Genomic DNA, 25,187 nt, shown 5'->3' on the forward strand with positions numbered 1-25,187 from the left:
ATTTCTCTTCTATCTCCAGGTGCAGAGAAGTGCGGGGGAGCAGGGTTGGCACTCACACAAAGGCTCTGCTTGCACCACCCCTGAGCGATGCTCTAGAAAACAGTGGGACCATGAAGGGCTTAGGAGATAACAGAAGCCGCCACCTCTCTGATAACCTGGACTCCCCTCAAGACTCTCTTTATGCCCCCCAGGACAGGAATCCATATCTCCTCAGCCCCACTGACTCCTTCACCATGGACCCCCGATTCCCAGCCCAGAACACCCTCCACGGTGATTGTCTCCTCCCACTCAACAACCAGATCTCCAATAGCAGCACTTTCCCGCGCATCCATTACAACTCCCACTTCGAGGTCCCAGATGAGAACCCTTTTCCAAGCCATGCCCAAGCCACCAAAATCAACCGCTTGCCTGCAAACCTCCTTGACCAGTTTGAGAAACAGCTGCCCATCCACAGAGATGGCTTCAGCACCCTCCAGTTTCAGAGGAGCGATGCAAAACACCGGAGTGAAAGCCCTGGGCGGATCCGGCACCTTGTCCACTCTGTCCAGAAACTATTTGCCAAGTCCCAGTCTCTGGAGGGCCCCACCAAAGGCAATGTGAATGGTAAGAAGGGGGCTGATGACCCCAAGCAGAACCGAAGGAGCAAGAGCAAAGACCGAGCAAAGACTTCTGAGCCGAAGCGCAGGACCAGATCCAACATATCAGGCTGGTGGAGCTCAGATGACAACTTAGACAGTGATACCTGCAGCTACCGCAACCCAATGGGCCTCATGACGCTGGGCCGGCAGCCGGACCACAGCCAGCCGAAGTACTTCATGCATGCTTACAACACCATCAGCGAGCACATGCTGAAATCCTCCAAGAGCAATAATGACCTCAAGGTCACCCCTTGCACCAATATCCCCATTAACAATGACTCCAACTACATTAAGAGGGGCTCCTGGTCCACGCTGACGCTCAGCCATGCTCGGGAAGTGTGCCAGAAGGCCTCAGCCACAATCGACAAAGCCTTGCTGAAATCCAAGTCCTGCCATCAAGACTTGGCCTACCACTACCTGCAGGTGGGTGCAGCGAGGGGTTACGGTTTGCTTCATGCAGGAAAACAAGAAAGCGCCCTCTGGGTGGGCACCCTAATGCCCAGTAGGCCTTATCAAACAGCACCAGATAGATGTTTCAGCAACCACCCCAAGTCACGTTGCCAAGATTGGGCTGGGGGGACACAAGTGTAAATTCCCCCAGACCCCAGCTGTGCTCAGGGACAGACCTGCAGAGACTCGGCACTGATGGGGTCAGACTACTCTAAGCTTCCCCAGGCCCTGTGCTGGGCCGCCGCAGTGCCAGCAGGAGATGTGGTGCCCATGAAAAGGGCAACCTCCAGCCCCCTGCTCCCCACTTCACCGCAGCCACAGCACCCGCTGCTGTGACCAAAGTTTGCTGGGGGATCCCCATGCACCAAACACATCCCACTGCATGTGCAGACCCTGCAGCCACCGTGGCCAGGGCAAATCCAACACTCAAGCACTGCTTCTGCTGGGTGCCCAGGCAGCTGGCTGCATCCCACCAGAGCAGGATGGCTCCTGGCCTATGGCTGAGCACTGCCATCATCCCACAGCCCAAAGGACGCCAGTAATAACTGATGTTAATCCCTTATATCCATGTGTTGCAAGGATGTGCCAGCGCGCCCTGTCAGCCCCGCTCCGCAGAGCTTCCCTGGAGTGCTGGTAGGACCTGCAGCTCAGCGGGGCTCGGCTCCCACTGCTGCTACCCCTGGGGCTGCGCGGCGAGGAGAGCAGTGCCAGCTGCCTGGCTTGCATGGCAGGGCCTGCATGGCTAATGCTGCGGGCCGCAGGTTTGAATGCCCGTCATGGGGAGCGCCACGTCGCTGGGGATTTATAAAGCTGCACCTGAAGAACATAAACCTGGCTGTGCCTAGGAGAGAGGAATGAAGACAAATAAGCCAGGCCTGGATGGGGAAAGCAGGGGGTGGGATGATCAGGTGGGCTACCTGATGTAAATCTCGAGCATTCTTTTCTAATGCAAAGGTGTCATCGGCTCCCCTGGCTGCAGCCAGCGGGCTTACAAGCTGTAAAGAGCCATGAATTATTGAAGCACGAACTGCTGTTCATATCTGGCTGGTTATTGCTGCAAATCAAATTATGGAGGGACTTGCTGTATCAGAAATGTCATTGGAGACATGTCCTCGGCCTGGTTTTTTTTCTTTGTCCCCTCCTTTCAGTTAGATCCACTGCAGATCCCCTCTGTGTGTGGCAGCACGCGTGGCACAGGAGACCCCACAGCCACCGTGCAGTGCTCACTCCCCCAGTGGGGCCAGGCCCAGTATGAGACAGCCCTGCTGGTTTGTTCCCCACCCATGTAATGAGCCTCCGTTTCTTGACAGCCTGACGGAGGGCTGTGGGCACAGCTGGGTGGCGTGAGCCCGGCCAGCAGCTGGGCAGCCCCACCGCTTGGCTGGGAGGACACAGGTGCCGCCCCACTGCCACCGAGCGAGCCCCCACGGAGGTGGGACCAGCCCCTCAGCCCCGGGCCGACCGACGCAGGCAGCGGCCAGGTAGGGAACTTGTTTTGAGGGGAAGCTTTTGCCCAGCTCCCTCCCCTCCCTGACCCTCCTGGAACCATGGGATGGGGCCAGCAGCCCCTACCACAAGGCTGGGCAGGGCTCAGGGTCACTACACCAGGCACTAAGCCCAGGAGACATGATGCACACCATGTACCCCCAAAACCTGACAGATCATGGCCAGTGCAGGACTCAGCAGGCGGGGCAAAGGACTACAGCCTCGGGGTTGGTTATGGCAGTTGTAACCAGTCGCTCACCTGGGAAGGAATCTAAGCCAGATGTGGAGAAGTCACCTCCAGCATTTGGTGGACAGCGTGTAGAAAATGTTCCTCTGGAAGAGGACAGGTCCCCTGCCAGCTCCCATTCCTGCAGTGGCGAGGAGCCGGATGCTTCTACCTACTTGCAGATCCCACACACAGGGCAGCCAGCTCTGCTGCTGCAGAAATGCCCTTTTCACCTAAGGACATGAAAAGTGGGATGGGGACAAACAGTTCCCCCACCTCCAAACTGGGGTAAGACCCCACGGTTTTTCACTTTTCCTGTTCCATTTGTAGGCTCTGGGAAGGCTCAGGGTTCATCAAGGACAACTGGGGCTCTTTGTGATGTTTCAAGTCCTATTCCCAGTGCCAGTCATGAGACCTAAGAATGAGTGATTGCCCAGCTCCACTCAGGTCTGGCCATGTGCCTCAGAGGGGAGGTTATGCGGTGCAGCCCTCAAGGCAAAGACCTTGGAGAAGGGCTAGAGCACAGCTCCAAAGGGATAGAGGTTGAGCTCCTGTCTTCTCTGTGGGCCTCGTGCATGACTGTGGCAGTCAGAGCCCAAGGAGCTCCCTGGAGCCAGAGATGCCCTGGGCCTTCAGCAGGCAGGAGCAGGAAGGGCTGAGCAGCCTCTGCCCCACACACAGTTGGGTCCCGTCTGGGCAGTGCTGTCAGCTGCAGACAGCCCACTTTTGAGCAAGGGAAGGATCCATGCTGCCCAGGCACCTCTGTGACCCATGCTGCAGCCATGTCCAGGCCTTGGGTATTTCTCTCTCATAATCATCTCCCAAAGTAAGCAGTGAGATGGCTGTATCATGGCTGTTCTCAGCTGTGGAAAGGGAGCCATGGTCACAGCACTAGTGGCACAGCCCCTGCCTCTCCGGTGCTCCCACGGGACAGGGCCTCACACCAGCACTGTTAGCCTGGAGCTTCATTCATATTTGCCTCCCCAACCCCACCAAAGCTTCCCCAACTCCCCAGTGGCCCCCAAACATGAATTGGCAAGTCAGGGTGGGCAGCCCACTGAGTGTCAGTCACCTCTATGACAGCTTCCAGAGAGAAATCCAGTCCAGGTTGTCCCCAAAGTGCTCCTCCCCAAAGGCCAAAGTAGGACACAGGTAGCCTGGGCTCCACCTTTCCTTCTTGGAGACATGTCTGATACTACATGTAGCCCTCAAGACACCACAAGGACCAGCTCCAGAGGGAGCAGCACTGTGCCCTCAGCGAGCTCCTTCTTGCATTGCAGCCTGGCTGCATGGCACGTGCATCCCTGCGCACTGCGCCCAGCTCTGCGGGGCCTCGGCAGGTGTGCTCACATTGGATGCATGTCCACGTGTCCTGGGACGGGGCTGCATGTTTCAGCTGGCTCATATGTGAATAGGAACTCTGCTTGCTCTGTAGGTCTCTACCCCATTCCCACCAAAGTTATAGGAACAGCACAGCTCTTTCACCCCCACCTTGGAGGTGGAATTTTTTTCTTCGCTGCATGCTCCCTTCTAATACTAATACTCTTTTAGGGAAAAATCCCTGTGTGGCACCTTCTTTCCTGCCCCCTCCACACTTAGCTCATGATACTAGGGACAGATGAGCCAGAAGGCACTGCTGTTTTACAACATGCTGTACTGCACAGAATACCAATGGAGCCCAGCTCTCAGGGACAGAAAAGTGGCTGTGCTAAGGGGCACTGTGCAAACCAGACAGAGAGGAATCTGCACCCAAAGCCTGGCAGATCCTCAGCTGTCCATTCCTCCCGCGTGCAGCTGTCTGGGCAGGGTGAATCCCAAGCCCCTGTGGCTAGTGGCCACCTGCAAGGGCTGTGGGCCTGGACACTCTCATGCTCCCACACCTTTCACACCAACCAAACCACCACAGGCAGAACAAAGCCTACATTTGGAAAAACAGCAGGAGAAACCAGCTGACAGGGAACCCCAAGTTTCTCTATGTCAGGCTTATGTGTAACATATCAGCTCTCATTTCATCTTTGTCCTCCCTTTAAAACACGGGCTGTGTTCAGAGCCCAGGGTCCCAGCTGCCATGAGAGATCCTGCTGTCAGTCACTGTCAAGGTCTGTCCCTGGATAACAGGAAATGCTCTCGGCTCTTCACCCCCTATTACTTAAGAGTCTGAGACAGGCTCTTTGAGCCCTCAGGTGCCTGAAAATGCAGAGAAGCACCCAGCAAGATGCAGAACAAGCACCTCTAATACCTGCACTGCTTTTGAAGATCCCCAAGGACACCTGCTTGAAATGCTCATTCTGCACTCTGGCCCATGGGCAGTAAGAGCAGTGGGAGGCCCCATTCTCTCTTCATGCCATTTGTGGGACAAACTCCAAACTGGGGCACTAGAGTCGAAGGGTGTCCTGCCAAGCATTGTCCCTTCCCTTGGAAACTGAAATGTGGAGCACCTTGGGAATTTCTTTGTTTCTGGCACCAAGCTTGCTGTCTTGACAAGGTGAGGGAAAGGAGAAACAAGGCAGCTGAGTTAGGACCAGATGGCTGTCCTCACAGGGAAGCTGCTTCAGGCTGTCTTGAGGAAAGGCCTATGTCCTAGCTCTGCTAGGGGCATGCACTGCTCTGGGATGCTCAGCTTACACCGGCCCAGGCGGTGTGTGGGCAGGAGGGTGCGACCCATCCTCAGGCAGCAAAATCCAGTCTCAAGTCAGGCCTGACACCAAAGCAGTTGAGTTGGTACAACAGCACTTCCCAGGGCCCCTGTGATGCAGGACTGCGGGGACTTCTATTGCACAGCAAGGACTCATCCAGCAGGCCCCCTCTTGGCTGGCCTTGGGGCCACTCCTCGCAGACTGCTATGCTTGGGCAGAGAGAGCTCTCATACCCAGGAGAGAAAGGAATCTTCTCTTACTTTGTAGAACCCTGTGGGGTTATACCCCTGTAAGCTCCTGAACTCACAAGCAGCCAGCCCAGAAGCCACTGTTAAGCAGTAAGATGGCAGGAAGCAGAGTGGGAAAGAGCTGTGCAACCCCGCTGTGGCAGGGGGGGCCTGGCAAGGTCTGTATCTCACATGTGGGACCTACTCCACGTTGGTCCCCACACCAGCAGTGCAATGCCTCTGGCTCTCTGCACTGTGTCCTCATTAAAACCATTCCTGCCTTTCTCTTGCACAGCCAGCCCACACTGGTGCACTCTCTGGATGCATAAAAAAACAGCAGAACAGACTGCTGATGGGGGAACCCTTTAGGAGTTATAGGAGTTGTATCACCAGTGGGATCCAACAGGTTGTAAGGGTTTTCCTGCACAGACACAGCAAGCAGCTGGTTGGGGAGCAGGGACTGAACTCCTGACTTCATTAGTGCAGAGTGAGAAATGAGTGTCTGAGCCCACAGCTTGACACCCTTCACAGGCAAGAGAACAGAACATCTCTACCTGCAGCTCTGCAGCCCCAAGATTATAGTGCACCCTAGCAGCTGCAGGCAGTGCACGCAAACCAGCCTGCTGCAAATAAGGAGGGGAACAGGAACAGAGTGGTACTTAAGTAGCTCCAGCTGATCACAGTTAGCTGCATTCCCAAAGCACTAGATAAAAACTGGCTGATTAATCCTACAGCCCCTCAGGGAGTTGGGTAAATCCAACAGCTCTGTCAGCAAAGTAAATGTGGATGCTCTCACCAGCACAAGCTGGCTCAGCACGCAGCTGCTCCCCACTGGTGCTCCCCAACCACCAGGCTCCCTGCAGCAGGCTGGGCAGCCTTGGGTTGTCCTGGTCCTCACACACTTCTAAGTGAAGATCTCTTTCAGAGTCCACAGTCTGTGGCTTTCCCTCACCATCACTCTGAATCAGTTACAGCTACAGGCAGTGCAGTGGGCAGTTCTGCAGGGTGCTAGATATACCAATAGCCACAGCTATCCTGTACTGAGAAATACTCTAGCTGTCCTCAGGCTTGCCTGCCCTTCTCTTGCACAGACAGCCCATACTGTTGTACCCCCTAGGCAAAAACTGCAGAACAGATTGCAGATGAGGGAACCCTGTAGGAACAATTGCTTCAGTCCTCTCTTCATCCCCCTCTTCTTATCTTAAGGACTGTTCAAGGGCCAACCACAAACCAAGCTAGCCACAAAAACAGGACTTGCTCCTGTCAGCTCCAGTTGCCCCATCCTTCTCTTGGCCTGTCTGCATGTGATCTTGCCTTGTTCAGCCTTGGGCTAACATCTGGCTCTTCTGCTGGTCCAGGGCCCTGCCTGTGCCACTGGCAGCCTACACAAACCCTTTGCAGGGCAGACAGGCAATGGTATTAGCTGATCTGATCAGAACTTCAGGCCTTGTGGAAAGCATTAGCTTGACCATCTCTACTGAGAGAACTAGAGACTGTGCCTGCCTTAAATTGATGACAGAGTTGCCACAATTAGTAAAGTTAGAAATGCTTTTGTTGCAAGGTACTTCTCATCTCTGTGCAGAGATCAGCACAAAGCCTACATACTCTAGCTGCTCTAGGACTTTTGAGGGCCTGGCTTGGCTGCCAAAATGAATTTCAGACACTGGGAGTCTCATTCAACTTATAAATCTTGGAGGGAGAATTGGACTCTGGTCCTGATCTGTGCAGCTGTTACTGCCTTTGGCCTGAACAATGTGTGTGCGTTACTTTAAGTAAGCATGAGCTTTGTGTTAAACAAATGTGTGCCACTCATGTCCCAACATGCAGCATAAATCTGGTGAGGCTCTTCCCTTCTCATTGTGTCTGGCATTGTGCAGCTTATATCAACTGTGTAAGCATGGCCCAGCGGTCATCGAGTGAATGTATGTGGGTACATGTGCTGAAATTGAAGCAAACAAACGTAAGACTGCCTGGCATGAGCTGGCAAGGGAGGGTCGGAAAGGGATCGCGCTACCCATTCCCACTATTCTCCAGCCGAGGCTACTACAATCAGCCTTGCCACCAATCCCCTGAATCCCCAGGGTCCCTCTGGTCCCAGAGATACTGTCCATCACTGCTCACACTCCTTTACTCTTGCAGGTGCCTCAGGGGGAGTGGAACAACACGCTGTCTCGGGACAAAGACAGTGAGATCCCATGTCGGCGCATGCGGAGCGGGAGTTACATCAAAGCCATGGGGGATGATGATAGTGAAGACTCAGAAACCAGCCCCAAACCATCCCCAAAAACTGCAGCTCGGAGGCAGAGTTACCTCAAGGCCACCCAACAGTCCCTGAGTGAGCAGAGCACCACCCAAAGGTAACTCTGGAGCTCTTCTGAGAGCTCTGCGTGTGTCCCTGGGGGCCATGCTGGAAGCCATCCTTGGGGTTTGGTCAGTAGCACTGCACAGAGACCCTCGTGGGGAGCAGAGCCCAGCAGGGCTCCCTCACACCCGCTGCAGCTGGCCATGGGGCAGGCAGAGCACAACAGGAGATGTGGCAGAGGAAGGAGAGAGTTCGCCATCCTGGTGACTCCAAACAGCCCTCTCCAGGTCCCTCAGTGACAGGGAGGGCCCTCCTTTGGTGGTGCTGTGTGGGTTTTCTCTGGCTGAGGGTCTGCTACTCCAAGGAAGTGTGGAGATCACAACCCAGGGATGCTATCTAGGCATGGAGATGCATAGCCAGCATGGCTGAGGACATGTGGCACACAGGCCACACGCTGCTGCAAGTATGCCATCTGCTTTGCTCCGCAAGCATCCCAAGGCCTCTGGGACCAGTAAGAAAGGGCCTGTTTTGCGCCAGACTGAGTAGTCCCCTGAAGCTGGGAGAGATGAGCTAAGAGCCCCAGGTCCAGGTATGGAGAGAGGAAGATCCTGCATTTTGAGCCAGATATACAGCAGAGCAAAGGCAGCACAGCAAGCATACTAAGTGAGGGGCTGTTCCATACAGGATAGGGTTTGTGTGATGCCAGGACAAGACGTCTAGAGGCTGTGATGGGCTGCGAGTCCCTCTGGTGCTGCAATCAGATGTGAGAGCAGTTGGGTAGGAGGCAGGAGCAGCTGTACTTGAACTGCTCACGGTTCAGCAGACGGAGTCAGAAAAGCAAGGGAGCAGCAGGTAGTCTGGAGACCATTTGTGGTCCATCAGGCTGGAGCCCAGGTGCTGCTTTCTGGTGGTAGACAGTGATGAAAAATAACTGACACTCAGGTTCTTCCTGTCTTGGGCTAATTGTCCATTCAGGTCATGCCCATCAGAGCACGAAACTTCATCAGAGCTGCTGGGTTCCAGAAACTGGCTGGCCCAGAGTGCAAGCACGACTGCCATCTGCTGACCACCCCTTCACCCCTGCCCCCCCCACAGAAAGTTCTCTGGAGCTGTGGCCACACAGGTTGGTGCAGGGCCACACTAGTGGGACAGAAGCTGGAGCAGAACAGTGGCCCCACACCCCATCGTGGCCACATCCCTCAGTCGCCTCAGCTAGAGCCACTGGGCCCCATCCTGGTAAGGAGACTTTTGCTCCTCCAGGGCCCAATGCCTGCTCTGTGACTCAGTTTCTCCACAGGCAGCTGATGAGGGTGGATCAGGGTGAAGCCAGGCACAAGTTGCTCAGTGGGTAGTTGAGCTCAGCAGCGGTTCCCTGGAGGGCCAGCATCTTCTCCATCACCTGGGAGAAGAGGCAACTCCTGTGTCCATCACACTCCTGAATGGAGGCTCAGGAGATGCCATCATCCTTCCCACAGGTCTGCCCAGCCAGGAGACAGCCTGTAACCTCCGTGGGTGCAAAGGACAGACCTCCTGCACCCCACAGCCCCCCCAGGTCTTACCCCCACACTGCTCTGTGGGGACCACAGGTGGTTCACAGGGCAGAGCCACTGCAGTTCATCACTCACCATAGCTGCCTGAGCCTTGCTACTTGCTCCAGAGCCCCAGCAGCCCCCACAGACCACACACACATCAGAGATGGCACTGAGCTAATATGCAAGGCTGTCACACACCCACTTCATCTGTGACAATGACTCCAGCTTCACACAGGGTCTTATGGTGGCAGTGAAGAGTGGAAAAGCCAGGTCCTTCCCACACCCTCCCACATGCCTCCCACTCTCTCTCCATCACTCCCAGCCCCTTGCACCCAGCTCTTGGCAGTATCCCTGGTCTCAGCAGGGTTGGGCTCACCGAAAGCCCTGCCCTTCTCCTGCTTCTGCTGCTGCAGGGGCTCCCACTGAGCCCCAGCTATGAGACAATTCTTCCCTCACAGGCTGTAGCAAAAGCTACCTTGGAAATACTGAACCCTTTGGTGCTGTAGTACTGCTGTCCAGGCTTGGCTTCTCCTGAGCTTCTTCCAGATAAACTTTTGGGTTCCACTATATAAACAAGCAAACAAACAAAAACCCTGCAGATATTTCTAACAGTGAAATCCACAAAAATATCACAGAAAAATCATTTCTCTCCTCTTGCCCCTTTCCACCAGGCAGGGAGTAGCAAGCTCTATGACCACAGCCCTCAGTGTCAGTCTGTGCTGAGGCTGATCTGTAACTGGGACTGTGACTCTGCGGGCTGGCACAGATCCTGTGTGCTTCCTGGGCTGAACAAACCTAGCATGTACACTGTACCAGCTTAAACCAGGGAACAGCTAGGTGAGAAGGCACTTCCATCTCCTGCAGCAGCTGCAGCCAGGGCCAAGCAGTGTACCCAGCTGGTACCTAGCACCAGCTCCGTGCTGTTGCGCGTTCCTGTGCCTGGCAGTGTGGTCTGGATGGGACGGCAGCTCCAGCACAGCCCCAGTGCTTCCTGCTCCCTGGGGACATCCTTGACACCTTCTCTCTCTGCTGGCAGGAGCCTGGACCGCCTGGACTCTGTTGAGATCCTCCTACCTCCAAAGTTCCCAACCTGGGAGGAAGAATACAACCAGATCTCTGACAGCGTCAATGAGTCCAGTTGTATCAACCAGGTGAGGTGCTAGAGAGTGAAGTCCCACTCAGCTCAAAAGAATGGAGGCTGGTAGAGGGGGGGTCCCTTAAAAAGAAGGCACTAGTTGCACTCTGTCAGCAGATTTCTTGTTCTCTGGAAGCTTTACCAAAGGGTCAGAGCCAGCTTCTTAATTCACATTGGACTCCTTTTGCTCTGGCTTTTGCCTCCTCTCAGCGCTGCTGGTCACCCATACTGCTCTGTGGGGACCACAGGTGGTTCACGGCCCAAGCCATGGGCATGGGTATGGTAGCCTGGAGCCCCACATGCTTCAAAGCTCTGGGCAGAGCTCAGGGCTGCTCTGCACGCAGGCTCACACTGCACAGCACCCAGGAGCTGCCCACAAGGCTGCCCACTCCTGCTGCAAACTGCGTGTGCTCAGTGGGTGGGCACAGGACCCAGGCCAGCCTCACTGGTGCAAAAGGTGGCACATGGTCTGTGGCCGACTGCCACGGACCCTGCAGAGGGAGCAGCAGTCCCGCTATACTCTGAGTGCCCCATCCCTTGGGAAGCGGCTTGGACCAGGAACGAGGTGCCTGTGATTCAGACGGTTGGCTTGCTAACTGGGGATGTCTCCCTTCGGTACTCCTTGTCCTCATGCCTCCGGGAAGGACAGGCAGAGCCAAGGATGCCATGGAGGCACTGATGGTGGGTGGCAAACCCTGACCAAAGCCTCTGGGCTCAAATCCCTGTCCTGTGTTATGTCTCTCCTTGGGATGAAGCTGGAGGGGCCTGGGGCCTGTGTGGCCTTGTAGACCAGGAAATCATTCATACCAGCATGAGGTGCTTGCACAGGTCTCGTGTTCATCTCCACCCTGGGGTGGGACCCTTCCTTTTGGGATGTAAGTGAAGGTGCCTTGGACAGCTATGGCTCCACAAGCTTTGCCCAGCTGTGTCACTACCACCCTGAGCTTCTGCCATGTCCTGTCTCTGTTCATGTGTGTCTGCGTGGGAACACGTGCACACACATGCCCTTTCTGTGCTGCTGCAGCTTGTCTCTCACATGCAGCTAGTGTTCACTGATCAAGGGAGGCAGAATGAGGCAGCAGTTAAGGAATCAGGCTGGACATGGGGAAGCAGAGACTGAAGAGGAGGGCTGGAGGTGTGTGCTGGCACTCACTCCAGGTATGCAGGACTCTGAGCCCACATTCATCCTCACCCAGCTGCTTCGGCCCCATAGCTGGCTTATGCAACTACTAGTGGCAGAGGGCTGAAGCCATTTGTGAAGAGCTTTGGGGAAAGGCACAAAGCATTGCTCACAGGCATGCATGTTCCTTGTGATCAGTCTTGTTTCTTGTACCTAGACAATATGCTGGGTGTTTTGTGAGCACAGAGAAAGAGGTCGGGGCCATTGTATTCCTGTCCTTTGCAGGAAACCTGTGTCTGAATTCGGACCTCTGCCAGGGGTGGGCTGAGTCTGTGCTCTCTCCAGCACATATGTGCCATTTAGCAGCTGAGAGCAGTACCCTAAAAAGGCATCTGAAGTGTCTCAAGGGGCTGGGCAGTCTGCACTGTGCCAGGAACTGCATGATTGCACCCCTTTCCAGACTCAGACCTGTAGAACCATAATGCTGACTGCTGTAGCACCAGCTTGAGCCTGGGCCTGGTGTCACTGTCTTCACTTTGCCTGATTTCCTCCAAATCAACCAGTGTCCAGTTGCAGCTGAATTGGGATCTAAAGTCCTCCCACAAACTGCATAACTGTTGATTCAGGGTGGAATTAGCAAAGCCACCTCACCTGAGGCCCAAGTCTCTGGCAGGTCCAACCTGCTTTTTTGCATGTGCTGCAGGCAGCTCCTCCCCTGCCCTCATTTTGGGCAACTCCCAACACCTCCCCTGTCAGACCTAGCATGCAGAAGCATCTCCAGCTCTCAAAGTCCACTCCACTTGGTTTGCTGCTGGCTGAATTCCGCCTTGAAAGCCTCTGGAAATTTGGGGTTCTTCTGATGAGAGCATCAGTATCTACCTCTAACATGCGGGGACCAGTGGCTGCTGACCCCAACTTTTCTGAAACACAATTCAAGCTGTGCCTTATACAGAAGTCCCCAGGGCCTTGGGTTACATTTGGCATTTGAACCTGGATTTTTGCCAGAAGTGGTCATCTTGAGCAGCCTGTGCAAAAAAGAGCTCCTGGGGTGAATGTGCTCTGTAGACTGGGGATGTAGGGAGCTGTCAGGAGATAGGAAGGTGGGATTCCTCACAGAGGCAGTGCATGATCTGTCAGGTGTCTGTCCTGATGCCAAGTACGTGTCATGGCTTTGCTGTGGGAAGAAGAGAGCATGGATTCTAATGGGGCTTCTTCCTGCTGTAGGGAGAGAGGTGTCAGCAGCAAGGTGGTCAGCCTGAGCCCAGACAGGGGCAAAGTTTCCCTGACATGGAGCCCTCGGCCTGCCATCCACCCGGCTCTGCAGCTGCAGGCCATCGTTGCTCCAGGCCACACCATGAGGTTCTGGGGCTTCATGAGGTACAAGCCAGGAGCCACAACAGCCCTTGTCGCACAGCCTGTGAGAATGTCCAGGGTTCCCCGGCGCTGTGTTCCTGCTGTCAGTGTCCAAGCGTGCCCTCTGTACATATATATTAATATACAGTGCATACAACAGGTTAAATGCATCAGCAGCTTTTCTCTGTCTCAGAGGCGTCCCGTGGTGCTTTGCCGTGCCATGTTTGTGCCACTGTCAAAGGGGCCTATGCGGCATTTTGCTTGGCATCTTATGGGCTCTGAAGTTTGTACCAAAGTGTCTGCAGTGCAGGCCTCAAGGAAAGGGCCATCTGCTCCCCTCGTCTGCAGTCCCTGTGCAATGCCTGTCTGTGTGAGGGCTACCCCTGTCTTGGCCTTTAACCTTCTTCAACTCTTTCTTCCAGATCTTTGGACCCCCCTCACTTATCCCTCAGATATTTACCCATGGAGAGCAGGTACCGTTCCGCTGGTGTTCCCTCTTCCTTCTCCATGGAGCTTTCTGGGGTCTCCCTGGACCCCCACGGCAGGGTGAGGCAGCTGTGGGGTACCCTTGCCCAGGGCCAGGGGATGACGCATTGCCCAGCCCAGGGCACTGCAGCACACCTGGACAGTTTGATTTCCCAGGCTAGGCAGAGGGTTTAGGTGTGTTCTAGGGGGAAGCGAAGAGTTTTTTCAGCCATAGAATCATAGAATCACAAGATGGAGCCCAGAAAAGGCTACAGATGCCAGCAGCAGGCATAAATAGTGTCCTTGAAGCCAAAATAAGGGCAAAGAGAGGTGGAAGTGGGCAACAGAGCCATCCCCAGTGTCTCTCATCATCAGTATTTCAAAATGCTTGTTGTTTCAGGCTGGCTTCGTTTTAACCAACGAATGTTGGTGAATATCCTGAGCTGAAACTGAATCAACTGCTGTCCCCAGAGGACAGGGGAGGGCCAGGAAAGGTGGAGGCAGAAGGGAGCAGAGAGCAGGCAGTGGAGCTGCCCCTGCTCAGGCCTTGCTGGGCCTCAGCCCACACACCTGGCCCTCTCCTCTCACACTCAAACAGGGCTGCAGCAACATCGTGCCCAGCACAGGGCCAGCTGGCCTGGCTCAGGGCATGGAGACACATCCCCAGTCCTGTGCCCCACTGCAGGGCTGGGGCAGTGCCCCACTGTGGGGCACACCTGCCACAGTAGGGTCTCACAGCTGAGCTTGGGGTCCTCCGGCCATGCCAGCGGAAAACCAAATTGTTTGTGGCTGGGAAGGGATTTTGTCCTCCTGTACTCCCAGCCTTTCCATCAGAAACAGGGTAGTGCTTTGCAGCACTATGGTGGTAAGTGTCTCTGCTCCCATGGGGACCCTCTGACCTAGAAGGAGGGTCCCCTCTTCCCTTGCCCAGGACCTGTGCCAGCCAGCACTGCTCCTCTTGCTCTGCTTTTTTCTGATCAAAACCTCTTGGGAGCCACAGCACAGAGGGGAGTGGAGAAGGCTGCAGGAGGGAGGGGAAGGGGCTCATCCCTGGGCAGGGGGTGATTGTTCTACCCCTCTTCTCATGCAGGCGAGAGAGCCAGAGCTGGGGGAGCAGTACGAGGCGGTCTGCGACTCTACCTACAGCGAGGCCGAGTCAGCTGCCGCCGAGGTGCTGGACCTGCCTCTGCCCAGTTACTTCCGCTCCCGGAGCCACAGCTACCTCCGAGCCATCCAAGCGGGCTGCTCCCAGGACGAGGACACCAGCTCTGTCCGCTCCATCTCCCCCCCGCCAGCAGGCAGCCTCAGCGGCAGCAGGACCCTGCCCACCAACAGTGAGTGCCAGCGCAGCCATGGCGGGGATAGGGATCTGAGTGCTCGGGGGTGTGGGGAGTGCAGGCAGCTGCCCTCAGACATTTCATGGGGTATCTCTTGAAGGTTTCTGTGGGGGAGTGTCTCTGACCTTGCTCTGGGTCGGTGGGAGCAGGCAAGGATGCTGCCAGGATGGCTGAGTTGAAGTCTCTGGGTGCTGAAACAGCTGATGGGCTCCAGTTGCAGATTTAGTGCAGGCTGCAGAGGTCAGGGAGAACTCAGCATCTTTGCTCAGAGAAGGCAAATCCAGCTGGGAGTGATGAAGCAGGACGCCTGCCTTGCCCTATTGCAGGGGAGAGCACTGGCTGGAGTACTGAGGAACTGCAGGTGCAGCAGGAAGCTTCAGCAGAGGGTCTCTACTGCTGATAGCTTTCATCCTCCTCGTGCTCTCCACTTTGCATCTCACTGACATTCCTCCAGTCTCAGCTTTGACCTCACTCTGAAACTCTTGGGAGCAGAAGTGTACGTCAGGAACTCAACATTAATTTCTCCAGAGTCTGAGCATACTTTGGTCACTTCAGTTGTTTCAGTCAGAGGCGGAAATTGGGACTGGCAGATGGAGGGCAGAAGGCCTTCGTCCCTTAGTGATGGAGGAGTCACAAGGTTCTGGAGTTTGCTGTGAACTCCTTTAGAATAAAATCAACCTAGAATCATCTAGGTTGGAAAAGACCCATTAGATCATCAAGTCCAGACATGACCCAATACTATCAAGTTCACCACTAGACCACATGCCCAAGTACCACATCCACACATCTTTTAACTATCTCCAGGGGTGGTGACTCTACCACTTCTGTGGACAGTTTGTTCCAATGCCCAACCAGACTTTCCATGAAGAGACTCTTCCTAACCTCTAACCTCTTCTGACACAAATTGATGCTATTTGTTCATATCCTTCATGTCACTTTTATCACTTGAGAAAAGAGACTGACATGTACCTCACTGAAACCTCTCTACAGGTAGCTGTAGAGAATAATGAAATCACAGAATTACAGAATAGCTTAATTTGGAAGGGACCTTGAAGATCATCTACTTCCAACCTATCTGCCCTAGATTAAATATTAAATCAGGCACCAAATAGTAAATCAGGCACCAAATAAGCTTGCCCACAGCCCCATCCAGCCTCACATAGTATTTCCAGGAATGGGGCATCCACAGCTTTTCTGGGCAGTCTGTTGGCCTTATGAGCTGCAAATGCAAACTGCTGTCTCATGTCCATCAGGTCCACTGCTGGCTTTTCATCCATCAGGACCCTCAAGTCCTTCTCCACAGGGCCTCAAGCAGTTCTTCTCCCAGTCTGTACATACATCTGGGATTGCCCTGACCCAAGTGCAACACCCTGCACTTAGCCTTGTTGAACCTCATTAGGTTCTCATGTGTCCACTTTTCAAGCCTGTCCAGGCCCTCTTGAATGGCATCTCTTCCTTCTGTCGTATCAACCTCACGACTCAGCTTGGTGTTGTCTGCAAACTTGATGAGGGTGCACTCAATCCCACTGTCTGTGTCATTGATAAAGATGCTGAAGAGCACTGGTCTCAAGACAGACCTCTGGGGGACACCACTCATCACCAGTTTCCACGTGGACAATGAGCCATTGACCACAACTCTCTGGCTGTGACCATCCAACCAATTCCTTATCCATCGAATAGTTCAGCCTTCAAATTCATCTCTCTCCAATTTAGAGATAAGGACACGGTGCAGAACCATGTCAAAAACCTTGCACAAGTCCAGGTAGAAGACATGAGTTGCCCATCTTTTGTCCACTGATGCCATCACTCCATCACAGAAGGCCACCAGGTTGGTCAGGCACAATCTGCCCTTGGTGAAGCCTTGCTGGCTGTCTCAGATCGCCTCCTCAGCTTATATGTGCCTTAAAACAGCTTACAGGAGAATCAGCTCCTTGTTCTTCCCAAGCACAGACATGAGGCTCAGCAGCCTATACTTTCCTGGGTCTTCTTTTTTCCTCTTCTTGAAAATGGGAGTGATGTTTCTCTTCTTCCAGTCTTGGGGACTTCACCTGACAGCCATAACTTTCCAAATATGATGGAGGTCTTCCCTCAGCCTCTTTTTCCTAAGTCTAGACAACCCCAGTTCCCCCAGCCACTCCTCACAAATTTTCTTTGTACGTTCCTACATAGAGTAGACTCCAAAAATAGGTCTAGGAGACCAGGTCTGAACAAAAATGTGTATTTTGCAACTTTGCCCCATTCAGACTATCAGGGACTGTGATTTTGCCCAGCAGTCACAGACAGGAAGGACAGGACCTTCCCACACAGCCCTAGCATTGCTCTGTGCTGTGGCCAGGGCAGAAGAGATAGAATCACAGAATCATTTGAGTTGGAAGAGACCCTTAAAAGTCATCTATTCCAACTCCCCTGCAATGAACAGGGACACCACAGCTCCATCAGATGTTCAGAGTCTGACTATGAGTGTCTCTGGGAATGAGGCATGCACCACTCCTCTGGGCAGCCTGTGCCAGTGTCTCACCACTCTTATTGTAAAACTCTTTTTCCTTATATCCAATCTAAATCTCCTCTCTTTTAGTTTGAAACCATTTCCACCTTTCCTATCACAACAGACCCTGCTAATGAGCCTGTTCCCTTCTTTCTCATAGTTGTCTTTTAGATACTGCAAGGCCACTCTCAACTCTCCCCAGAGTCCTCTCTTCCCCAGGCTGCACAGCCCCAGCTCTCTCAGCCCATCCTCACAGGGGAGGTGTTCCATCACTTGGATCACTGGGCTGTTGCTGGCATTGTACCGCCTGGAGGTGAGTCTTTCAAAACCTTCATACAGGGAGGTGCTGGGAATTTGTCCTTTGGCTGGACTGGCTCCAATTGCCTTATCTCCTGGAGACACACTGAATGGCAGCAGCCATGTACTTATTTAGTCCTATGTGCCCCTTGCCCATCAAATGTACTTACCTAGGCACCCCAGTCAGCATCGCTGGTGGGAAGTACAAACGTATCTGCTCTGAATTTCATAGCAGTAAGGAGCATTTTTGAGTCCAGTGCTCAGAAACCTGCAGCCTCAGTGTGCTCTTATTCCTGAATGATTGTGGTATACACAGTTCCAGATGCCTCTACTAGCATTATTCTTTCCAGACAGGTCCTACTCTTTAATTAGTAATTACAATAATGGACAAAAGCCTGGCCTCTCATTTGGAGGAGATGCCACAGTAACTCCATCCCCTGGGGCAGGAGAGAGGCTGGAGCAGCCCTGGTCATAGAACGGCCTGGGTTGGAAAGGACCAGCAGACCAGGCTGCCCAGAGCCACATCCAGCCTGGCCTTGAATGCCTCCAGGGATGGGGCATCCACAACCTCCTTGGGCAACCTGTTCCAGTGCATCACCATCATCAGAGTGAAAGACTTCTTCCTAATATCCAACCTAAATGTCCCCTGTCTCAGTTTTAAACCATTCCCCCTTGTCCTATTACTATAAACCCATGTAAACAGCCATTCCCTCTCCTGTTTATACGCTCCCTTCAAGTACCGGAAGGCCACAATTAAGTCTCCATGGAGCCTTCTCTTCTCTGAGCTAAACAAGCCCAGTTCCCTCAACCTTTCCTCATAGGAGAGGTGCTCCAGCCCTCTGACCATCTTAGTGCCCTCCTCTGGACCCGCTCCAAAAGCTCCACATCCTTCCTGTACTGGGGGCCCCAGGTCTGGATGCAGTACTGCAGATAGGGCCTCACAAGAGCCGAGTAGAAGGGGACAATCACCTCCCCCTCCCTGCTGGCCAGCCCTTTTTTAATGCAGCCCAGAACACAGTTGGCCTTCCGGGCTGCAAGCGCACACTGCTGGCTCATGTCCAGCTTCTTGTCCACCAAGATCCTCAAGTCCTTCTTCACACGGCTGCTCTCAGGTTCTTCCCTCAGTCTGTATAAATACCTGGGATTGCCCTGACCCAAGTGCAGCACCTTCCACTTGGCCTTGCTGAACCTCATTAAGTTCACATGGGCCCACTGGATGCCTTCCTTTCCTTCCAGCTGTTCCTGACAAGCAGTATCACCTCTCCCAGCACTGCAGCACTTTGTCAAGCAGTTCCAGGAGCTGACTCCTCACACTGTGCCCCGAGCACCACCTCTGGAGTGAGGCAGCCACTTTGCCAGGGCATTGGGCTTGCCAGCTGGACCCAGCAAGGAATACTGGGAACAGCTCAGACCCACAAAAACCTTGGAGAGCACAGATTAAAGCAAGTGCTGGCTCCCTGCTTCCAGACCACCATAGCCTGGCCCAGGGACACATTGGTGGCTGCGTTAACCCCATGCAGTCTGCAGCAGCAGTTCAAATTCACTTACCAGTGGTCCACTCTTCTCCTGCAAAAAGTGCATGGGGACTGAAACCGAGGAAGAACTTCTTTGCTGTCAGAGTGGCAGAACACTGGAACAGACTGTCCAGACAGGCTGTGGAGTTTCCTTCTCTGGAGATACTCAGGACATATCTGTACTCTTTTCTGTCCAACCTGTGGTGTGGAACTCGCTTTAGCAGGAGGGTTAGACTTGACAATCTTTAGAGGTCCCTTCCAACCCCTACAATTCTGTGATTCTGTGTGTGATTGTGAGTGACAGGAAGGGTCACTGATCAAGAAACAGTGCTTCTGTTAATGGCTCCCAAAGGCAGAGCCAGCAGGTACTGTGGCATGAAGCTGCAGGGCAAGGGCAGCTCTGTTCTCACTGCAGCCTTTCAGCTGGCATGCCATGTTGCCCTGAGCTCCTTACTGGATGTCACTGCCTCACCTTAGAGGTGAGGACTGTCCACAACAGTGGAGCTGAGGGCTCCCATCCTGCCCACCCAGCACACCTGCTGCATCTTTTCTGTTGTGTCACCTGTCTGGGACAACAGCAGCAGCGCATTGTCCTCAGCCAGACTGCTCAGAACACATGGTTTCAGGCTTGTTGCTTTGGCTAGAGCCAAGAGCTCCATGGTGGGCTGAAAGGAAGATGCATAACTCTTGGAAAACATTTTCAGAACACAAGTTAGAAACGGTGATGCCAGGCACATCCTGGAGAAGGTAGAAGGAGCAGGTGCCAATGTCCCACCAGGGCTGCACCGTGCTACTGGAGACATGAGGCAAATAGCAAGCAGTCACCCACAGGGACACCCAGGCAGGTCCTGCTGGGCAGGCTGATCCCAGTAAAAGGAGGACTGGCACCCATCTGCAGGGGCATGGGCAGCATCAGAGGAGCCTCCATGCAGACGCAGCTGGCAGAGGCACTGGAGAGCAGAGAGCATACTGCCCAGCTCTGGGCCAGAGCCCTCTGCCAGCAGTGGGCAGGAGGAGCAGGAGTGGGAGGGGGAGTGCAAGGAGCCAAGAAGTGCAGCCCATTCCCATCCTGCTCCTCCTAACAGCACGGCTCAGCACTGCCACAAGCCCAGGCTAGTGCTGGGAAACAAAATCAGGCCAAGCAAAGGACTAGTTGCCACCTTGCACATGCCACCTGTGATACAAGCAGCAGAAATTTGCTAATGTCCAAAAAATTCTCCATCCCTTTGCATAAGCTGCAGGAACTTGGAGAGGAAAGCAGATATGATGGAGGGTGTGGGGAGCACCACCAGAGGGGCATCCGTGTTTGTATGCATGTATGATGGGAAAGGCAGGAGGCATATCTGGCCAGCAGTCACATCTTTAGTCAGTCACCCAGTCTCAGTTCCTCATGCAAACACCCATATGCATCAGTGAGGCTTGACTGGTGGCTGCTGTGCTGTAGAGCAGGTCTCCCAAGCTCCCACAGGTTTCTCTGTCTTTGAGGAATGTGCAGGGTTTGAATCAAAATGTTAAGCAGTGTTGTGAGGATTCAGCCCCCAGCTGAGGATGTGCAGCAAGCTCCATGTCACAGAGGACTGGGAGCCCTGGGGTTTGCAGCCTGCGTGTGCTCAGTGGGTGGGAGAGGCCTGACAGCTGTCACCCCTCTGACAAGCTGCTCCGTGCCTCCCACAAACTGGTGTCACTCGTGCATTACAGGGCAGTTAGCTCCATTTGACAGCCAGCAAGACAGATGATGAGCTGCCCTTGATCAGCCTTAAACAAAGCTTTGTGCCTTACAAAGCAAGAGACTCAGAAGCCCTGTGAAACCTATTCAACTAATTGCCAGACGTTCTGCCGACAGCCCTGCTCACCCCTGTGCATTACGGAAGGCTCCAGTGTCTTCTTATTAGAGGCATCACTAGGAATTGCGTGATTAATAGACTGCTTGCTAATACCGAGCTGCCCTCAAAGGGCCTGTGTACTTGATGTCCAGGGGAAAAGGGAAAGCAGAGAGGTGAGCAAAGCACAGCAAAATAAGGCAAGACCCAATCCCAGCCTCCAAGCAATGACACAGTGGCAGCAGGGAAATCTTGTACCAGGCCAGTTTCGTACTCAAACTCTTCTCCAATGCCTTTTGTAATATCAGCCTTGCTCATGACAACATCCTGCTCTGGGATTCATCAGCCTGTCTTGTTTCCCATCTCCTTGCATTGTGCCCAGCTCTTTCAGGGAGGCCAGGGGATGCAGCTCTGCCTCCTCCTCCTGTTGACCTGTCTTTGCTACAAATCCCTGGGACAAAAGCTATCTCTGATTGATAGTTGAGCTCCAGAGGCAGCGGCCCTCCAGTTCTTCCTCTCTGCTGGCCCCATGGCAGCAGATCTGGTGGAGCAGAGACTGCAAGCCTTGAGCCCAGCCCAGTAAGGGAATTGCAATACCCAGAGCAGAAAGAACCAAGGGAAGGCCAGTCCTTCCCCCCACCCAGAACCAGGCACAAGCCTTGTCCCTGCAGCAGCCACCCGGGTTGCGCACACTGTGCCTATCTTCAGGCTGCAGCTTTGCCAAGTCCACAAGAGCTCTGTCTGGGATACAGAGTCCCCAAATGCATGACAGAACAGTCACCCTTATGACCTCTTTGCATTGCTTTTTGCTTGTTCTTCATCTCTGAGTTAGTGACATGGTTCCCAGCAGCAGTGCTGTACCAAGAACCATGCACTGGGAAGGGCAGATCCCAGTCCCATCACTGGCATCCTCATGCAGGCTTTTGCAGGGAGGGGCACAGCAAGAAAATGCCCACACTGTGCTGCTGAGTGGGCCCACAAAGGCTGCTTCGCTATGGAAAGAGTGACCATGGCTTCCAGGAAAATTATGTAGCGATAGGATGGGAGGGAAGGGTCCAACATCCTTCCTCTTCCTCTGCAGCTCTCAGGTACGCTGGCACTCCCTCTCCTCCCTCTCCTCCCTCAGCTGGCCAAACAGAAGCCACCAGCATGCCCAGAGCTGGAACACAGCATTCTCCTCTTCGGGAGAAAATCCTGCGGTGTGGCTGCAAAGGGAAACGCAGCACAGCCAGGACAGCGCAGGCAGGGTGTGAAAGGCTGAGCAGCGGGATGCCCCAGCGGCCCCATGCTGATTATGCCGACCAGGGCTCACCCTGTATGGTCTTTGAGGAGAGGGACTGTTACCAGTGCTTTTAGATTTTCTCCTTCTTTTTGACCTAGATTTCACGTTCCAGAAATAGCTTTCTCTGACATACCAGCAGGAAAGGGATTAGAGAGAGAGTGGTCTGTGCGTGTGCACACCAGAGAAAGATTTATGGTGTATGCTTCACGAGTGCTTGTAAGGAATAAGGGAGGGTATGAGTGTTCCATGATCTGTTCATACGACCATAAGACGCAAAGAAATTTGTAACAACTGTTTCTCTCCATACTTATTTTCTCATTTTTCATCTCTTTTCATCATTATTATGGAAAATCCAAGCCCAAGCTGCTCCCTCTTCCCAGGAAGTCCCTGATGTTACCTCCACACCAAAGCACCTTCATCCCTCTGCAGCAGTGAGGCTGCCCTTGGTGCTCCCTGCTGCACACACACTAGCAGATGCAGGGCAGGCAGGAGTGGCTCAGCCTTAACGATGGGAAGTGAGCATGGCTCCGAGGTCCGAGCCACCTCCCAGCAGTAGCTGTACACAAAGCAGGAAAGGAAGGCAGCTTCCAGCATTTCCTTTCAGTAACATGCTCAGAAGCCACATCCTTCTCGCTGCTTGCTACTATCGCTGACTGCAGCCTGTAGTTCTGTCCGCGTGCTTGCAAAGGTGAAACGGGACCACCAAGAGCATCCCAACTTGCTAAATGCCCCCAGCGGCAACAGCAGTGCGCTGTCCTCAGCAGGGCGAGACACCAGCAGCGTCACCGCCCGGCCTGCGCCGTCCTTCACCCGGTGGGGAGCAGAAGCCCCGTGGCTTTAGGCGCTGTTTGTTTCTCTGTGCCGCAGGACGCCGAGCAGCCCTCCACCAAGCACAGGGAGCCATAAAAAAGACAGAATAACCGAGGGCCGATCGCGACTGCGGGAGCTCGGGCACACAGCGGTGCGAGCCCGCGGAGCCGCGTGCCAAAGCCCAGCCGCACGGGAGCGGCCCCGAGCGGGGGACACCCGGGACAAAGTTCGGCGGCGGGGCCGCAGGAACTCCAGCCCCGCTCCCACGGCCACCAGCGGCAGGCGAGCGCAGCGCCGCGCCGCGACCTCCGGCCCGGGCACTTTCTGTTTCTGTTTCTCTTTCCCCTGCCCGCCCGTTTCCCTCCGCCGTCCTCCACGTGGCGCTCCGGTCGTTGGCCAGCACGGCCCCGGGCCGGGCGTGAGAACATCCCGCGGGCAGCGGGCGGGGCGGGGCGGGGCCGGGCCGGGGGCGCCGCCGCCGGGTCCGCCGCGCCTGCGCGGGGCGCGGGCGGTGACGCGCGGGGCGGTCCGCGGCTTTAAGGCGCGGCCCCGCCCGCAGCGCGCAGCCGGAGCGGCGGGCGGGCGCGGTGAGTGCGGCGCTGGCGGCGCGCGTCTCCTCCCTTGTCTCGCCGGCCGCAGGAGCAGCGAGCGCGGCCCGCCCGGCGCCCGCCCTTCCTGCCGCCGCCGGGCCGGCTCTCCGCGCCGAGCGGCCCCGCAGCTCCCCTCGGTGGGGCCGGGCCGAGCGCCCCCGCCCCGCGCCTCCCCGTCTCTCCGGTCCCCTCCGCCCCTCCTTTGTGTCTCCCATGGCTTTGTGTCTGGAGCTCCTGAAGCAATGTGAGTGCCCGGGGCGCGGCGGGCGGGCGGGGGGCCGGGCCGGGCCCTGCATGGCTCCGCGGCGGCCGCCGCTCCCCGCCTGCTCCGCTTGCCGCCGCTCCCTGCCCCGGCCGCCGCCCCCGGGGCTCCGCCGCGCCTCGCCCGCCCCGCTTCCTTTCTCCCCCGCTTGGCTCTCCGCTGCTCCGGGGCTCCCGGCCGAGTCCCGCTCCGCTCCCGGCCGTGCCGTGCCGCTGCTCGGCGGAGGGCGAGGGACGCTTCTCGTGGGAGCGGGAGGCGCGCGGCCCCGGATCTCGCTTGCTATCGGGCTTCCCCGCGGGAGCGGAGCTGCGGCGGGCGGGGATGAGCGGCAGCGCCGGGGGGTCGGGCGGTGCCGCGCCGCGCTCCCGGCAGCCGGCCGGGGTCACGGGGGGTCAGCGGCCGGCAGCCCCGGCTCGCCGCTTCGGCCCGTCGAGCGGTCCCTCGATGCCGAAGGAAACGACATAGCGCTTTTCTGGATCGCACGCTTCCTGAAGTGCTGCTGATCCCTTTTTAGGGTGCCGGTAGGGCTCTTCCTCCCGCTGAGGAAGGGTATTGTCTGAATGCCGAAGCCTGAAGCTTTCTGTGCCTGTTGCTGCTGAAGGCTGACGCTCAGCGGTGTGCCGGGCTGGCGTTCTCTGTTGGGAAGTGCCGCTTTGGCTTGGGACGAGGCCGGGTCTCGGCTGGGGCTGCCTGGTGCTGCGTCCTCGTCCAGGGCTCCTGCCTTAGATTGGGTGCTCCACATCGTAGCAGCAAACGTAGCTCTGGTGGCAGTGTGGTGTCAGGGCTAGGTGGGTTTCACATCCAGAGCTCTGAGTAACTGTAACTCTTAGTTTCTATGGCAGTCTTTATTGAAAAGCTCAAAGAAGAGCATTATTTCCAGGGTGGTCTGGTAGAACCCATATCACTTATTCTGTGAGAATATGGACCTTGACCCTGGGAAATGTGTATCTGAGTCAGGAATGAAATCAGGATCTCTGGCTCCTAGGCTGTAACTCTCTAGTTAAGAGATAAAAATAAAAAAAATCCCACTCCATGTAGCATTGGATCCTAAAAATAAATCCAACCATGTGGAATGATAATGAGCCAGATTGCCAGCTTGTGCCAATCAGCAGATTTGGTTCCGTAGGGTCTGCTTGGTGCCCATTCCTGCAGCGGGTTCTGGGAGGAGGTCAGGCTGCTGTCAGTGTGTGGGGAAAGTGTCTGCAACCAGGGCTCATGTCT

At 55.2% G+C, this 25,187-nt stretch overlaps 1 protein-coding gene across 6 annotated transcripts in view; it reads left to right on the forward strand.

Moving 5' to 3' along the window:
- Positions 1-25,187, forward strand: part of DLGAP4 (DLG associated protein 4) — a 160,623-nt gene that overhangs the window by 95,926 nt on the left and 39,510 nt on the right. For 2 of the 6 annotated variants that reach the window (XM_090152333.1, XM_090152332.1), the window contains exons 4-9: positions 20-1,061; positions 2,399-2,569; positions 7,802-8,019; positions 10,533-10,647; positions 13,527-13,577; positions 14,660-14,903. In XM_090152333.1, coding sequence (XP_090008459.1) covers positions 111-1,061; positions 2,399-2,569; positions 7,802-8,019; positions 10,533-10,647; positions 13,527-13,577; positions 14,660-14,903 — 1,750 coding nt within the window. In that variant the 5' untranslated portion in view covers positions 20-110. Of the gene's footprint in view, positions 1-19; positions 1,062-1,667; positions 1,722-2,398; positions 2,570-7,801; positions 8,020-10,532; positions 10,648-13,526; positions 13,578-14,659; positions 14,904-23,809; positions 23,949-25,187 lie in introns of those variants that run through there. The other 4 variants (XM_090152335.1, XM_090152334.1, XM_090152336.1 and 1 more) reach the window with 4 other exon arrangements.

The sequence above is a fragment of the Phasianus colchicus genome, chromosome 17, assembly GCF_987193195.1.
Source record: "Phasianus colchicus chromosome 17, bPhaCol1.hap1.1, whole genome shotgun sequence".
Taxonomy (NCBI): Eukaryota; Metazoa; Chordata; class Aves; order Galliformes; family Phasianidae; genus Phasianus; species Phasianus colchicus.